The following is a 14,589-nucleotide window of genomic DNA, read 5'->3' as shown; positions in this document are numbered from 1 at the left end:
CAGGGAGCGCGCGGGATGCACCGCGCACGCGCGGGCCCGCTGCAGGAAAGGGGCGGGGCCGGCGAAGGAGGCGGGGGCGTCCGGCTGGCTGAGAGCTGGCTGAGGCGGCGCGGAGATGTGATTGGCTGCCGGGAGCATCACGTGACACCCGGGAGGTTCCCATAGAAACGCTTTTCTGCGGTCCAGCCTTGCGGGGGGTCTTGGGTTGGAGGCTATGGGCACCTCGGGCGTGTGGCCTGGACTGCTGTTGCCGCCGCCGCCGCCGCCACCGTCGGTGCCAGCGGCTTGTTGTTGGGGTCCGGTGTGAAGTCCGAGTGACCGGACTCTCGCGTGGGGTGGGATGGACTGGCTGCAGGACCTAGTCCCCTGCAGTCAGCGCGACTATGAGACGGAGTGATGCCCAGCACAGAACTAGCGACCCGAGCCCTCCCTTCCCACCGAGCGCCGCCGGGGGCTGCGTTCCAGAGCTGAGAGCCCCTTCCCGGGCTTGGGATCTCGTTGCGCCGTCGGCGGGAGGTCCCCAAGGACGGAGTCGAAAGGTCACTACTTACCTGTCAGTGCTGTGTGATAGCATCGCCGCTGGACCTGCAGAATCCGAACTCGGTATTTTCTCAACCCGGAGGGAGGGAAAGATGCTTGGGCCGGGGCCGGATAGCGAAATTGGGGCAAACTTGTAGCATTCTGTAGGAATCAGTCATCACATCTTAAAATAAGTAGTTATTTGGAGCAAGAATGCCAGAAGAGGGGTGGGCGAGTTAGGCTCTTCAGTGCTGAGGGAAAACAGCATGTGCAAGGATTAATAGAAACTGGACTTTCAGGGTTGATATTTATGGTTTAAGGTTCCTGAGAGCCCGTCAAACCAGCTTTTTGTTATATTCCACATCTCCGTTGGTGAGACCAGAGCTCCTATTGAGGCAGAGGCACTAAGATTAAAGAAATAAAAGATGTGCTCTGTGTATTATACTGTACTACAATTATTTACAGAAGAAAATGAATTCGGACATTTGACTGTGCCCCGCTTGGATGCAGGTCTACCTGGCTTCACAAATAGCAGAATGCTGTCCTGTTGAGTTACCTCATTTGCTGTGCTGTATAGAAAAAGAGCACTGGGCTTGGGATCAGAAAACAGTGGCTAAGGTCTGGACTTTTTGCCCTCATAATCTGCGTGGTGGAGGCACGTTGCTTAAAATTTGGAACCTCAGATTTCTTACCGCTAAAATGGGGCTAATGTGTTTTTCACTAGAATGTTCCCAAGGTTCAATACTCGAAAATGCTTTAAAAAAAAAAAAAGACTCAAAAATTCTGCGTGTGTGTGCTATGTATTATTGGTTTTGAAGCACTAGCGTCACAAATTACCTAATGAAATATCATGTTTTATCTTGCTACTGAACAAGATGTAATTTATGTATCTTTTTTCATATGAAGTAAAATTAGGAATTCAGAAGGTAGCAATACATTCTTGATGAGTTAGTGAAATATAAAAAGGCAGTACAGTTTCAGACTGACACTGAGAATAAGGAATCAGTCAAAAGAAGGAGAAAGATCTCAGGATGAAGCATTTGTTGACCATAGGCATCCATACACGCACATATATGTGTATGTGTTTATGTAGGCAGAGCACTGTGAGATGCACCCGTTTTCCTTGTGAAGAAGCATTGTGGGCTCCCCACCCCAGCTATATCATTTGGTTGATAGAAGTGACATTCCCTTGATTAACAGTCACATTGTGAGTTAGTGGAAACTCTCATGTCTTAAGACAGCAAGAGGAAAAATTTGTCCCTGGCAGCAGTACCCATTTAAAAGTCTTTACGCTGAAGCAGAAGCCCATTATTATGGGGATGGCATTATGTAACTTAGGATAAAGATTTGTTTAGATATCTTTTCTGTTTCAATCTTGTGTAACTTCCATAAAAGCTGCACAGCACACTCTTTCAGACATTAAAGCTGACTGTGCTTTTTGTTCTTTTAAATTGAGATTTTCTTTGAAGAGAAAATTAAACATGTGTCATTGAGTGCAGACGGAAACAAGGATTTAAGAGCTAACACAGCCCCTTTTCAAGTCCTATTTTTTCCCCATTGTCTTACTTGGGTAATTTTTTTGTTCTCTTTAAAGCTGAGGAAGAATCCTGGGGTAGAAAGCAACTTAATGGAACACTGAGGAATAAAAAACAAAATCAGTTGTTCAAGGATGTAATTATCTTGATTGCTCGGAATTTTGGTCTTCATGTGGATTGTGTTAAATGTTTAAAAAAATTTAAAAAGTAGTGCCTCACAATGCTTAGCATGTGGTGGGTAGTCACCACTGCTAAGTAGTCAGTTCATGATACCAGAGATAAAGTCCAAAATAACATTTAAAAATTTAGTATTTTAATGGATACATTAATTCCTTTCCTATCACCCAGTAGTCAAGAGTTAAATCTTTACAAGATTTAAAGGAAACGTTTGTCTCTGAGGAGACCTGTTATTGTCTTCTAATTAGAAAAGGTACAGAATTCTACCTTCTTGTAAATTCTAAATTTTTACTGTTACCAGTGGTACTTAATCATCTTAGGTAATTTTATTCTAGTTGAGTTTTTCAAATGAATGTTCTCCTCTCGTACAAAGGATGTGTTTGGGCCAGGTGTGGTGACATACACGTTTAATCCCAGCACTCGGGAGGCAGAGGCAGGTGGTTGCTGTGAGTTCGAGGCCAGCCTGGTCTACAAAGTGAGTCCAGGACAGCCAGTGCTATACAGAGAAACCCTGCCTCAAAAACCCAAAACCAAACCAAACCAATCCAAACCAAACCAAAAAACCCAACCCCCCCCAAAAAGGATGTGTTTGGTTTAAGATGTACTTAATAATGCAAATGACTACGTTGTCAACATCAACCGAGATTTTCCCGAGGGTTAGTGCTGCATCGGTAGCTCCTTGTTTCCGTGATGTCTCAAAAAGCCAAGGATAGGGCTGGTGAGCTGGTGCTGGTAAAGACCCTTGCTGCTGAGCGGGAGGTCAATCACCAGCACCCATGTGGTGGAAGGAGAGAACCAACTAAAATTCTTCTTTAACTTTCACATATGCACCGTGGTTTGTGTAGGGGTGTGTGTGTGTGTGTGTGTGTGTGTGTGCATGTCTCCCTCTCTCCATGTATGTTAATAAGACCAAGGACCTAATGAAGTTTTCTTAGGAGTTCATTTTCAACTATCATAAGCCAGATATGCTACCTTCTCTGTGCTTTTTCCTCACCAACTCTTGCCACTAAATATTTTTTAAAAAGTTCATTGAGCCTTGGAGCATAACACTGTTGTTGTTGTTGTTGAAGTGAAAAGTGAACTTTAGGGCTGAGGCTATAGCTCAGTGATAGAGTGTTTACACTGACTTGATATGCATGATGCTATGGGCATGATCCTAGTATCTCAAAAAACAAACAAACAAACAAGCAAAACAAACAAAGGTGAACTTTGCTAATCAAACACGTCAGGCTTGTACTATTATGTAAAATACACAAATTTCATTTTTGGTAATGATAGGTTAATACCACTATTCTTAATGTAATTGTTGTGCATAAGGAGATTTTTTAGCATGTTTTCCATGTGCCATGGCATGGCTTAAAGCTCCTACTAATACACAGATCAACCTAGATTGTGAAGAAACCATACACTCCACAATTTAGAGCGTTTCTTTGTGATTACTTCTGGTTTTACATGCTTTTATGATTATACAGTGAAGTACAGTAGAAAACTTAGTGATTTAACCGTGGGACCTTTGTATTTTAGTACACCAAAGATTTTAACTAGCTATCAATGTGTACTTAGGTATGTGTATATCCATGAATATATGGATGCTTGCATGTGTGTGTACAGGTGGGAGGTCAGAGGTCGATGTTGGGTGTCTTCCTTTATTCTTCTCCTCTTTATTTTTGACACAAGGTCTTTTATTGAGCCTGGAGCTGCCCAGTTCCACAAGGCTACCTAGCCAATAAGTCACATGCATTGTGTCTCTGCCTCCCTGGTGCTGGCATTACAGGCACATGCTACTACCCCCAGCTTGAATGTGGGTGCTGGGGCTCCACGTTCAGGTCCTCATCTTGGGGCAAAAAGCGCTTTATCAATGGAACCATTTCCCCAGAAAGACTCTTGTCATCCAGAGAAATAGTTTCAAAAGGGTAAACCTTGTCTTTTAAATGTTGTAGTGAATGAGATATGAACAATTTATGATGATATATGGATTTTAAAATACATTATTGGGGTTGGAGAGATGGCTTGGCAGTTAAGAGTATGTACTTTTTTTTTTTTTTTTTTTTTAAACTGAGGATCCAAGTTGGTTCCCAGCACTCACATCAGGGGGCTCACACATCACCATCTTCTAGAATCTGTGGACAGCTTTAGTCGAAAGTGTTCATAACTTCCCCCGCATGTATACACATAATTAAAATAAGTCTTTAAGACATTTTACCCTGTATCCTTTCACATCATTAAGCCTTCTTCATGTTAACAGTCATTTAAAGGCAGCTCTTGTCTCAGTAATACAATTAAAATAATTGAGATGATGGTAACTGATGTCTTCTTGTGCGATGTGCGTTAGTCACGGCTCTCTAGAGTAACTACTTATAGAAGGAATCTCTATATACAGAAAGGGCATTTGTCAGAATGGCTTGCAGGCTGTGGTCCAGCTCATCCAACAATGCCTGCCTATGAATGGAAGATCCAAGGATCCAGTAGTTGTTCAGTCCGTGAGACGGGATGTCTCAGCTGGACTTCAGTATTCAGTATTTAGACTTGAGGAGTCTGATACCAGGGGGTTCATTATCAGCATATTAAAAAGACAGTATAATTTGGGAAAAAGTTTCCAGGCAACAGTCATTCTCATTCTAGGTTTCCAGGCAACAATCATTCCAGTTCCAGGTGCCCAATAAAGCTTGAGGTGTGACTACTTAGAAACTGCTTTACAAAGTACCCAGGAGGGTGAGTTTTATAGCTAAAGGGGCTAGAATCTAGTGTGGTGTCTGACTAAGATAGCATAGAAGTCAGCAGGCTATAAAGTTCACATGACACCCCCTCCCCAAGGATGGGTTTTATTAACAGAGCTAGGGAGGGAGAGTCTGGGACAAACATTTGGGGGATTTGGGTGAGGTCTGCCTCTACAGAAAAAGGTGGGAGAGCTGTGCCTCCTCAGATCGCAGAAGTAACCAGGGCATTAGCAGTATCCACTCCCAGCCTTCTGATTGGGAAAACAGCTATTTTATCTCCTCCATTGAGGAGAAGCTCCTGGTTTCCCTAGTGCTCTGTGGGCAAAAAGACCTTAGTGCCCCCCAAATTCTTGCTATTAACTATGTAAACAAGATATTAAAATCAACTCTTTTTTTCCTTCAATCTGATTATCAAAAATACAAGCTGTCCTGGACTCACTTTGTAGACCAGGCTGGCCTTGAACTCACAGAGATCGGCCTGCCTCTGCCTCCCAAGTGCTGGGATTACAGGTGTGCGCCACCACACCCTGCTAACCAACACATCTTTGTTACAGAAAATAAATGCCAGGCTGAGGAGATAGCTCAGTAAGTGAAGCATTTGCCTTGAAAGCAAGATGGACTGAGTTCAGTTTCCAGATTCCATGTAACATGTAGTGGAGTATGCTTGTAAATCCCATGCTAGGGAGGCGGAGACAGCAGATTCTGGGGCCTTACCAGTCAGCCAGTTTGGCCAAATCCATGAGCCCAGGCCAGTGAGAGACTCTGCTGCTCCATCCCACAGTGGAGGCAGGCCTGGAGAGACGGCCCAGAAGGTAAGAGTGCTCATCTCTTTTGTAGAGGACCTGAGTTCAGTTCTGTGTTGGGTAGCTCATAACAACTTGTAACTCTAGCTCCAGGAGATCTGACACCTCTGACCTCTCATATGGTCAGCACTCATGTGCACATAGCACACACATGTAATTAAAATCCTTTAAAAGCCGAATTTAAACATTAAAAACAATATATGTGGATACAATTAGTGAATGACACCTGAGGTTGACCTCTGGCCTCTACCTGCATTGTACACATGTGCGTGAGTAGTGGTTCCCCATGTGTACTTGCACACACAGGCACAAACACTGGCACACCTACACACATGCACACCTTCCTTCTGCACACACAACTCTTTTGACATGTACAGGTACTTGATATTAACTACAGCCCATTCTATACAATCTTAACTACAATCCATCCTTTACAGCGCTGAACCTCTAGATCTATGAATAACTCTCCACTTTCCCCTCCCTTCAGCACCCCACAAGCATAATTTTATCAACTTGACTTATGGGGTACATCACATGGACAAACTCATACAGTGTTTGTCTTTTTATGACCGATTAAATTCACTTGGTATAACATTCTTAAGTTTATTTGTGGCATCTATCAGAATTTTGTTTTGAAAGCTGACTAAAATTCCATTTCACTTATTCTTCTAAAAACATTTATTTTACCGTTCATTCATTCATTCATTCATTCATTCATTCATTCATGTGTGTGCTTGTTATCTGTATGAATGCAAGTGCCAACAGAGGCCAGAAGGGGGCATCCACTTCCCAGGAACTGGAGTTAGAGACAGTTGTGAGCTGCCATATGGGTGCTGGGAATCAAACTTGGGTCCTCTGCAAGTACAGTCAGTGCTCTTAATCACTGGGCCATCTCCCCAGCCCCTCACATTCCATTTACATGACAAATGCCATATTTTGTTTGCCAGCTCATGTGTCAATGGACATTTGGTTACTTTTCTTACAGTGTTGGGGTTATATATTGCTGTGCACATGGGTTCATAACTAAAAGTCTTTACTTTCAGTTCTTAGAGTCTTATACCAAGAAGTGAGTTTATATTTGCTTGTTCTTTCTTTCTTTTTTTAATTATAGAAAACAAGTGCTTTTAACTTTAACAAGTTTTAGATAAAATGAGTCCACGTCCCATTCCCTTGGATTCCCTGGTTGGCATAGCACAGTCAGGTAATCCTAGGATTTATGTTTGCTTTGTGGTGCTGGGTGGTAGGAAGAGGGGTCAGTTAACAGTCAAAGTTCAGGCATCTAGAGCAGCCTCAGAGTCCCCAGCCTGGACCGTGCAGGGTACTTGGCTTCCTGTGTGTGAGCGGAGGCACTGATGGACACTGGGTTACCAGGCAGTACACACTGTTAGAGGATGCCAAGGAGTAGGCTGTGGGCTCCAGAATCAGACATGGGTTTGACTATTGGCTCAGTCATCAGGTTTTGACTTACTGTCAGGCCATTGCAAACGCTTTGTGGTACTGTCTTTTTATTTGTAAAACAGGTATTATAATAACACCTGCTTCGTAGGATTATTGGAGGGATTGAGTGAGTTAATATTTAAGTGCTTAAAATACCTGACATAAACTCTCTGAAAATGTTGGCTAGCAATAATATTAATTACTGGGAGTTACCATGTGGCTTTCCTTAGAGCCTTGGAAGTGAGATGAAGAGGATTACATTCTGTGAGCTAAACTTTTGGCTAAACGATGTGCTCTATGAGTCAAAAAAGAGGCATAGCAGAGGCCTGGCAAGGTGTGCAGTCATTAAAGGCTAATATTCACAAGCACATGCACAAGCCACGATATGTAATGAAATAAGATTTGCTCTTGGGGCAGCGCGTTAGGATTAGACTGTCACTTGACGAAGTTTTTGAATATCAAGAAAGCTGGCTGTGGCGCCTCACACCTGGAATCCCACATTCAGGAGGTGGATGGAGGAAGATGGCCTTGAGCTGGAGGTGGGCCTGGACTACATAGTAACTACATGGACAGCCTGGGGTACAGAGAGAACTTGTCTCAAACATCATCATCATCAACAACAAATGTCAATAGAAAATCAATATGCCAGACACAGCAGGGGTTGGTTATAGCCTATGTTGTCTCTCACACTTCAGGAGACAGAAACCCTTGCACACACCTTTTCCCCAAAGGACAGGGGCCTATCTCCAGACAAGTGCAGAGTAGACAGTGCAAACATTCAACTCAGTCAACTGTCCAGCAAGCTTCTGATTATAATGCATAAACATGGGAAGACAGTATAGGCTGGATGATTTAAATATTTGTGTGCCTATCCAGTTGTAAGTCCTACTGGAAATCAACTTATTAGCCATCTTTAAATGTCAGCTTTGTAAATCAGTCTACCCCTGACCTTTAAATCCATTCTTTTCAAATTGACTACATATGTCATAGGGTCTACAAAGCTGAAAGCCAAACTCTGAGCCAGGCTGAAGATTGCAGCCTTCCATTCACCTTTCTTGGTTTCTTGGGTTATGTCCCCATGTCTTTTTTCAGATCTGTGTCACTAACTGATTTAATTTGTTGGTTTCTATTTTATTTATTTGAAATTTCATTTTGTGAGGTACAGTGATCCGCCCCCCCCCCCCCCAACCCTCCCAAGTCAGGGTTTCTCTATGTAGCCCTGGCTGTCCTGGAACTCTCTCTATGTAGATCAGGCTGGCCTTGAACTCACAAAAATTCACTTGCCTCTGATAGGATGAAAAGCATGTGTTACCGTGCCTGACTGGTATTTTAAAAAATATATTTATTTATATTAATGTATATGAATAATCTGTCTTCACACACCCCCAGAAGAGGGCATCAGATCCCATCACAGAGGGTGGTGAGCCACCATGTGGTTGCTGGAAATTGAATTCAGGACCTCTGAAAGACCAGCCAGTACTCTTAACCACTGAGCTATCTCTCCAGCCCAGTAGTGATAATCTTAAACATTACCATGGCCAGCTTGTTGAAGGGGGTCAGAGTATCCAAATTTCTCTCTTCAATCTCTGGAACCCACTTCAATCTCTGGACCAGGAACCCACTGTGAGTGAGTGAGACATGTCGTTATGTGTAAGAGCTCACTCCTTGGAAAAGTTGCTTTGCTGTATATTTTCTTAAAGGAGGCAGAGCTCAAAAGTTCCTTAAAGATGAGCTATGTCAGGAACGCAGCCGAGCTGGGAGCGTGCTTGCCTAGCATGCTCAAGGCCCTGAGTTCAGTACTGAGCACCCTGGAAACTGGGTGTGGTGGTGCATGTCTTAATCCCAATGCCTGGGGGTCGAGGTGGGGCAGACCTCAGAGTTCAAGGTCATCCCTGCTCTTACTCCTGCTTTTGCAGAGAAAGAAATTTTTCTGTTTTAAGAAAGGTTTCCCTGGTGTTAGTGGTGCATGCATGCCTTTGTGGATCTCCGAATTTGAGGCCAGCCAGGTCTACAGAGTGAGTTCTAGGAAAGCCAGGGCTACACAGAGAAACCCTGTCTCACAAAAACAAGCAAATGAACAAATAAACAAACAGGCAAACTCTCATTATGTAGCCCACATGTGGCTGAGGTCATTCATTTTCTTCTTTATAGTATTGGCTTGAACCTGTCATTCACCGTCCTTTTCTGAGGTCCAGGCCTATCTAATTAGTATAAAAATGTAATGATGAACCTTGTGTTGGTGGTGCATGCCTTGAATCCCAGTATTCAGGGAGGCACAGGCACAGGCAAGCAGATCTCTGTGAGTTCAAGGCCAGCCTGGTCTACAAAGCAAGTCCAGGACAGCCAGGGCTACACAGAGAAACCCTGACTTGGGAGGGATAGAGAAACCCTATCTCAAAAACCAAAACCAAAAAACAAAAAAACGTAAGGATCAAGAGCACATCTCTTTCCTGTCAACATTTATTCTCTTGTTACATACCATTGAAATCCAAATTCATATTTGAAACTCAAGTTCATAGATTTCAGACTCGGTATACTTTGTAACCGAGGGATGTTGTAGACTTCTTCAGCACTTAGAAGACTTGTTCTATGGCAGTGATTTTACCTTTTTAACTTGGCAGGGGAGGCACTAGGAATAAAGCCTGCGCCGTGTGAAGTTCAGTGCATACTGAGGAGCTAGGCGCTCAGACCTTGGTTCTGTTCTTAGAGTAATCAGAAATGCCAAATGTCTTATGTTGTTGTCCTTTTTCCCCAAACATAGCATCACAGTTTACGGTTTCATAATTTAATAATAAAAGTCAATTATCTCTTCAAGTAATAACCACTATATACCTCTGACAAAATTATATTCTGTTACTTTGATCAAAATCTGCAGGCTAAAGAGAAATTTTCTTTAAAGACTTTATTCATGTTTGTTTTAATCACAATTTAAATTTCTATTTCTAAGACAGTTTTTCTTATCTCCTCCTCCTCTTTCCTGGAATATTATGGGTTTTAATGTTAATTTTAGCATATTACCTTATTAAGGTAGCATGACTTTATATAGAGATTTTATAGAGTCAGCTTTGACTCTGTATATGAAAATGTAATAGGAATTTGCATAGGAATGCATTATGAATATAGTATGTATTTACATATTTCCAAGGGAGAAATGAAGCAGGAGATATGGATAATGTATAAGCAATGTAACTTATTTCCAAGACAGCCTTGGCTGTCCTGGACTTATTTCTGGACCAGGCTGGCCTCAAACTCACAGAGATCTGCCTGTCTCTGCCTCCCAGAGTGCTGGACTTACAGGCCTAGCTAAGCAATGTAATTTTATTTAAGTGGCTCAGAGTGTTAATCAAGGAAAATTTCTTAAAAGAGCTGTATTTGAAGAATTTAGGAGAATGTACAAAGTCAGAAAAGTCAGAAAAATGGAAAGAAATACACATACATTTTGTGGGAGCTTGCAGTAGAAGAGAGATGATGGTAACAGACACAACAAAAGCGATCCCATGGAGGTGGGCCAACAGGCACTGGCCCAGAGGGGATGAGGGATGCTGGGTAGTGACTGGTGAATTTACTGAGATAGAGAGTCAACTGTGCTACCAAATATTTTGAGTGGATATTGTGTTATATGTCACAGGAAAAGAGAAATTAAGAAGGAGGGAGAAAAGGAGAGGAAAGGAAGGGCAGAGGGAGGGAAGGAGGAGGAGGGAGGAGGATGCACTTTAGCACTCAATTGATTTAGAGTGCCCTACAGGAAATTGCTATCTTGATGAGATAAGGAAAAAAGGATCCTTGGAAGCCATCGAGAGTGATGTGTGGTGTGGTACAGTACAGGATGGAGGCGCCTCTGAGGATTCTCACACATCATCCTGCCTCTGTGATCTACTTGGGAGGGAGAGTTCTGTGTTGGAAAGATCAAACTGAGTGGCTGGCTAGGTTTCAAAAAAGTCAAGTTTTGTAGTCACATATAATCAATTTTCAGAAGAGCTTTTACCCACACAAAACAATTTTGAATCACTTTAGAAAACAATGACTGCCTCCAAAATCTTTTGGCCCTAGCCAACAATCAATGGAAAACCACTGCTTTGCCCTTGAGACAGTGCGTAATGTCAGTAACTTCAGGTGCTCTCTGATCTTACAGTGTATTTTTATATTGAAACCAATTTAGGAAGTTATTTAGTCCCCGTCCTTCTTGGAAGGATGATGTGGGTAGGCTAGAGTAATGACCCTCCTTTTCTTCTTCAAAACATTTATTTTGGGGCTGGAGAGATGTCCTAGTGGTTTAGAGCATTGGCTGCGCTTTCAGAGGACCTGGGTTCAATTCCCAGCACCCACCCAGCAGTGTACAAACATCTGTAACTCCAGTCTCGTGGGATCTGCTGTCTTCTTCTGGCCTCCAGGGGCACTGTACACACATGATACACAGACAGACATGCAGGCAGAATACCCTCACACTTACAAATAATAAAATAAAAATTAAGAATTTATTTTGTTAATGTTACTTTCAGGAGGAGAGAGAAAGTTGCTCATGCCAGTTTTGGAGTACGTTGAAAGTCTGTCGCTTATTGTAGTTGATAGAGTAAGTGATCAGGTTTTGCCTTTACTACCTCAGTTTGTCCCCATCTCAGTCAGAGCTGAAAGAGAGACTGCCTAAGTTTTGGTTACCTGTCTAGTACATTCTTTGGTAAATGTTTGGCTTGAGAAGATAGCGTCTATGTCTCCCATTTCTTTTTGTTTTTTTCTTTTCCTCTTTGCTGCTTGCAGACCCATTTGTGGCTTCCACTACCTCCACTGGCCTGCCCGAGGGAGGTTTTCCGAGGTATTTGGCCTTGAAGGATGACAGCTGAGGCAAATTCAAGTGCCTCACTATGTTCCTGGGTTTCTGTGGGCTTTGACCCACATGGACTGGAGGTAGATCTCTGTAAGACACCGCCATGAAAATGACAGGAGTCTTGGGGTCCTGACTCAGGTTGGGTTGCTGTTGTCCAGGAACAGCGTGGTTTAAGGGGGTGGTTTCCTAAAGCTGCCCGAGATTTTATGTTCTGATTCTTTCTGCCGGCTCTGTAGTACATCAGTAAAGTCTGGCTTCACCCCTGTTATGCAGTTTACTTTACAAGCATTGTACCTGTCAGCTGTAAAGGGTGGGGGACCAGTTAGTCCTGAGACACTGCTAACAAAATTTTCAAGAACAAAATGCCAAATGGCAGCACTTATTGGACACAAAGTGACCTGAGGCCCATAAGCTGGCCAGGCTCCGAAGAGCCTCACGGTTCTGTGCTGATGTAGAAAGTTGATTCTCAGCATGATAGAGATGAGGGGAAAAAATGCTAAAAGTGACGTCTGGATGCATCATCAGGGAGCTGTGCGTTTTGCTGCTGCAGCAGTGCTCCTCCTCATCACAAGGGGAGTAGCTGGAATACAGATGGCTGTGTCTAATGTTGCCGTGACAGGCCACGGATGAGTCGAGGTAGCCATTCCTCTCGTAGAGCTTTGACTCTGGGTGGGTGTGAGTCCCAGTGCAGTTACTAACATGGCCTTTGGTATCAGGTTCCCAGAGGAACTTCTCAGCTCATAAAACGCGAGGTGCTTTGTTTGAGGGTACGTAGACCATGGGAATCCAAAAATGTGATGAAATTCTGTGTCGGACACTCCCGCCTCTTCGCCTGTCCGCGTGTGGTAAGGGCAGTTAGTGAGTCTCCAGAGAAGCTTAGCCAGCAGTAAGGCTTGACTAGTGTTCCGTCATGTGTCAGGTACTCTTCACACAGAGGCTCCATTGCTGACTTTACAATCTTTTAGCTGAAGACAGTGCATAAATTTACTAAGCTCTAGTTTCCTTTAAGGGGGCTAACGTAATTACCCAATTGCTATCAAACCATATTCTAGCCTAAAGGTGAGACATATAGAAGTGGATTCCAGAGTTCAAGACTCATTTTTCCGGGGCTGGAGAGATGGCTCAAGGGTTAAGAGCACCAGCTACTCTTCCATGGGACCTGGGTTCAATTCCCAGTACCCACATGGCAGCTCACAACTGCCTATGACTCTAGTCTCAGTGGACCAGACTCCCTCACATAGACACACATGCAGGACAAACATCCATGCACATACATTAAAAAAGATTCCTTTTCCCTTATTGGGGCTGTGATGGGTGCGAGGGGAGGGGGAAGACTGAAGAGCAATGCAGAATACAACTTTGCCTGTTTCATAGATTCCATGTCTGTAGAGCAAATGGGTTAGCAGAGTAAGTTCCAGAAGCAAACTGCCTACATTGAAGGCTGGGCTGCTCTGCTTCCCACCTTAGTGGCCCTTGGTAAGTCCCTTAGCCTCCGGAGCCACAGCTTCCTCGTCTGCAAAGATGATCATAGTACCTAGTCATAAGGTTGTCTTGGGACTGAATAATATCATACATATAATAAGTATCAGACACTTTCCTGTGTGCCAGACACGGCTCAACCAACCTTAGCTCCTAGTGACGGCAGTACAAGTGCCACATCCTCTTGATGATCCTTACTTGTGAAAGCCCAAAGAGTTAAGCAGGCTTCGTGTTCATGATCTCTTTCTTGGACTCTTATCTGAGTGTGGTGGTGGCTGATATATGGGACATGGGCTTTGAGTATACTTGCCTTTTGAATGAGCTGTTTCCTAAAGCCACGGGCGGTAATATGAAGATGCTGTCCTTTTCAGACCTGGCTCCTAGGGCAACTTCTAGAAGTACCATTTGTGTGTTGTTTGACTCCTGGGCACAGGTTCACTCACATCTGAGGGTTTGTTTTCGGTTGGTGGGCCTTGTTAGAGGGGTTTCAAAAATCACTCTCATGGAAGCAATATATTGTTTATTTAGAATATAGAGAGCCAGTGGTTCCTGGGACATTCATTCCCAACTGTTGAGAAGCTTAAGTAATGGCCATTCTTTTAAACATATTTCTCAAGTTACTATATATTTTACCTAGAACATTAAGATATAGTTGTTAAACCATTTTAAATTATTGTATAAAGGCCATGTGTTCCTTGTAGAGAGTGGTTACATCTAACAGAAGAAAGAAAAATCTCACTGGTTTGTACCCATTGGTATTACAATTACTGATTATAGGTTTGTTCTTTCAGTCTTTCCCCCCTCTACACACACACACACACACACACACACACACACACACACACACACACACACACACACACATGCTCTGTATTCTGTGGGTCATGTTTTATACCCTTATTTCACTTGTAGTGCACCCTAGAATTTTCCTCTGTTATTAAAGTTACTTCAGAAAGCAATATTCAAAAGAGCAATATTCATGGTTATTGAGAATTTTACTATATAACTATAACATTCAAGTTCTTGCTTCTTTAAAATATTAACAGCATTTTAATGAATATTTTATAAGCAATTTGTTTCTGTGTCTGATCCCTTTCATT

General features: G+C 43.0%; 2 protein-coding genes across 2 annotated transcripts in view; one reads left to right on the top strand and one right to left on the bottom strand.

Moving 5' to 3' along the window:
• Positions 1 to 170: 170 nt before the first annotated feature.
• Rgl1 (ral guanine nucleotide dissociation stimulator like 1) overlaps positions 171 to 14,589 on the top strand; it is a 260,437-nt gene continuing 246,018 nt past the window's right edge. The window contains exon 1 of the mRNA XM_051147577.1: positions 171 to 603. The gene's annotated coding sequence lies outside the window, so the exon portion shown is untranslated. The remainder of the gene's footprint in view (positions 604 to 14,589) is intronic.
• On the bottom strand, positions 11,849 to 12,953 carry Apobec4 (apolipoprotein B mRNA editing enzyme catalytic polypeptide like 4). The gene is given in 5 exon segments (XM_051148321.1): positions 11,849 to 12,196; positions 12,199 to 12,414; positions 12,416 to 12,720; positions 12,723 to 12,872; positions 12,875 to 12,953. Coding segments are annotated over 5 exon segments (1,098 nt in total).

Source organism: Acomys russatus, chromosome 6 (assembly GCF_903995435.1).
Source record: "Acomys russatus chromosome 6, mAcoRus1.1, whole genome shotgun sequence".
Taxonomy (NCBI): Eukaryota; Metazoa; Chordata; class Mammalia; order Rodentia; family Muridae; genus Acomys; species Acomys russatus.
Note: the sequence above shows the minus strand (reverse complement) of the source record. Positions and strands in the feature narration are given on the sequence as shown.